The sequence below is a fragment of the Impatiens glandulifera genome, chromosome 2 (assembly GCF_907164915.1).
Source record: "Impatiens glandulifera chromosome 2, dImpGla2.1, whole genome shotgun sequence".
Taxonomy (NCBI): domain Eukaryota; kingdom Viridiplantae; phylum Streptophyta; class Magnoliopsida; order Ericales; family Balsaminaceae; genus Impatiens; species Impatiens glandulifera.
In genome coordinates, this window is record NC_061863.1 from 33,434,406 (window position 1) to 33,436,823 (window position 2,418).

At 37.6% G+C, this 2,418-nt stretch overlaps 1 protein-coding gene across 1 annotated transcript; it reads left to right on the forward strand.

Annotated features, from left to right (window-relative positions):
* The first annotated feature begins 710 nt into the window (after positions 1–710).
* On the forward strand, positions 711–1,849 carry LOC124926675 (aquaporin PIP2-7). Its single transcript, XM_047466951.1, has 2 exons — positions 711–1,348; positions 1,430–1,849. Exons 1-2 carry the CDS (start codon positions 776–778, stop codon positions 1,688–1,690), a joined length of 834 nt encoding a protein of 277 aa, XP_047322907.1. The 5' UTR covers positions 711–775; the 3' UTR covers positions 1,691–1,849.
* The last annotated feature ends 569 nt before the right edge of the window (positions 1,850–2,418 follow it).

Genomic DNA, 2,418 nt, shown 5'->3' on the forward strand with positions numbered 1-2,418 from the left:
TATAACAAAATTTGAATTTATTTACAAAAATCAAGAATGTAACCATATTCACATACAATAACCTAGATGCCTAGCCTAGAGTATTTTATAATTTTGCATTAAGAGATTTAAATGTTATTGTATTGAAATGATAAAACATGATGGTGGTTTATTATTAAGTAAAATATTTAGGAAATTAAAGCACAAACTAAGCCGTTGCTCAATTAAAAAAATAATGAATTTAAGCCTGTTTACATCCACTAACCTAGATATTTAAATTTTCAATAATGAGAATAATTTTGTATTAGGAGATTTGAATGTTTAGGAAATTAGAGCACAAACTAACCCGTTGCTCAATAATTATTATATGCATGGTCATGTTTTGTTTAAATATTTGAGAGTGGGAGAATAGAGGGGGGACCCCAGAAATATAACCGTTGGTCGAGGGTTATTTTTATGTTTAGTTGGATGCCAGGCTGACCATGAAGGTCCCACTCGAAAAGTATAGGCCACCCCATCTAAATAAAGACACGGGATGATTAGCCATCACATGGTCTCTCTGTACAATGGGCCCCACCCCTTCATCTGCTCTCTCTTTCCCTCTACTCTGTTTCTTTCTCATCTCAAAAAGACGTAAAATAGTGTAATACTATTTTTATTTTTATTTTTATTTTTTTTAATTCCCAAGAAATCCCTCATCTTTATCCATAAATCCCCCACCCCTTCCATTTCTTTCTCTCAACCAGAATCCCCTCTACACTCTGCACTCAAAGAAGAAGAAGAAGAATTGATTAAGATGTCTAAAGAAGTTAGCGATTCCCACCACGGCAAGGACTACGTCGACCCACCGCCGGCGCCGTTCCTCGGCACGGCTGAGCTGACGCGCTGGTCCTTTTACAGGGCACTCATTGCCGAGTTCGTGGCCACACTCCTCTTCCTCTACGTAACCGTGGCCACCGTCATTGGGTACAAGAAACAGAGTGGCCCATGCGAAGGCGTCGGACTCCTAGGAATCGCCTGGGCGTTCGGCGGCATGATCTTCGTCCTTGTTTACTGCACTGCCGGCATCTCAGGAGGGCACATAAACCCTGCGGTTACATTTGGGCTTTTCTTAGCGAGAAAAGTGTCGCTGATAAGAGCATTGGGGTACATGATAGCCCAGTGTTTGGGTGCGATAAGTGGAGTCGGGCTGGTGAAGGCGATCATGAAACAACCGTTTAATCACTTGGGCGGCGGAACCAACTCAGTTTCAGATGGATACAACACCGGTACGGCTCTTGGCGCTGAGATTATCGGAACATTCGTTCTTGTTTACACCGTTTTCTCAGCTACCGACCCTAAGAGGAGCGCGCGTGACTCCCACGTTCCGGTAATTAAGACTTGTGTTTTATGTTTTATTATATAATGATAATGATTGTAACAATATATATGGTTGTTGCGCGAGTTGCAGGTGTTGGCTCCTCTTCCAATAGGGTTTGCTGTATTCATGGTCCACTTGGCCACAATCCCCATTACAGGGACCGGAATTAACCCAGCTAGAAGCTTTGGAGCGGCGGTTATTTACAACAACAAGAAAGTGTGGGATGATCAATGGATATTTTGGGTTGGACCCTTTGTTGGAGCATTGGCAGCAGCAGCTTATCACCAGTATATTCTCAGAGCCGGAGCTATCAAGGCGTTGGGTTCTTTCCGCAGCAATCCCACCAACTAGTCAAGAACAAGAAGAGGAAGAGAGAAGAATCCATTGATTTTATTATAAGTAGTCATTGAGTGCCATTATTAATTATTACTCCCTAGCTATAATTTGTTGTTTGCTTGTATCTGATGATCATCGGGAAGCTTGATTAAATTATTTTTAATTTACTACCTAGCTGCTTTTTACATCTTTTCTTGTTTATGTAGTAATAATAATAATGGTAAAATATTAATTGGGGTGTTTTTTTTTTCTTTTCCTTTTCCTTAATTAATTGATTAAGCATGGTTATGGGTGGAGAATTATGATGAAATGGTGATAAAAATTAGAAAGTGGGGAGGGCTCAGTCCTGATCTCATCATGACTTATCTAACTACTCTCTTCATGATCTCCTATCTAATAAATAACAATATTCCATTTATGGGAAATATGAAAAGAGTGGAGGGTAAAGTTGTCTACCCATTTTCATATTAGTTTTAAATTAAAACTTAGGTTCTTCTTTACAAAAATAAACTAATAAAGTAATAGGTGATTATTTTAAATTTAATGTAAAAGATATGTATATATAATCTAAATCCTTTACAAAAATAAATAAATAAATAAATTGATGATAATTTTAAATTGAATGTAAAAGATATGTATATATAATCTAAATGGGACCAAAAATTTATTGGTAAAAATGAAATTAAATAATATATGGCTGGCATTGCTTTTGTTGGTTTTGAATTTCAAAAGGTCATAAGAAT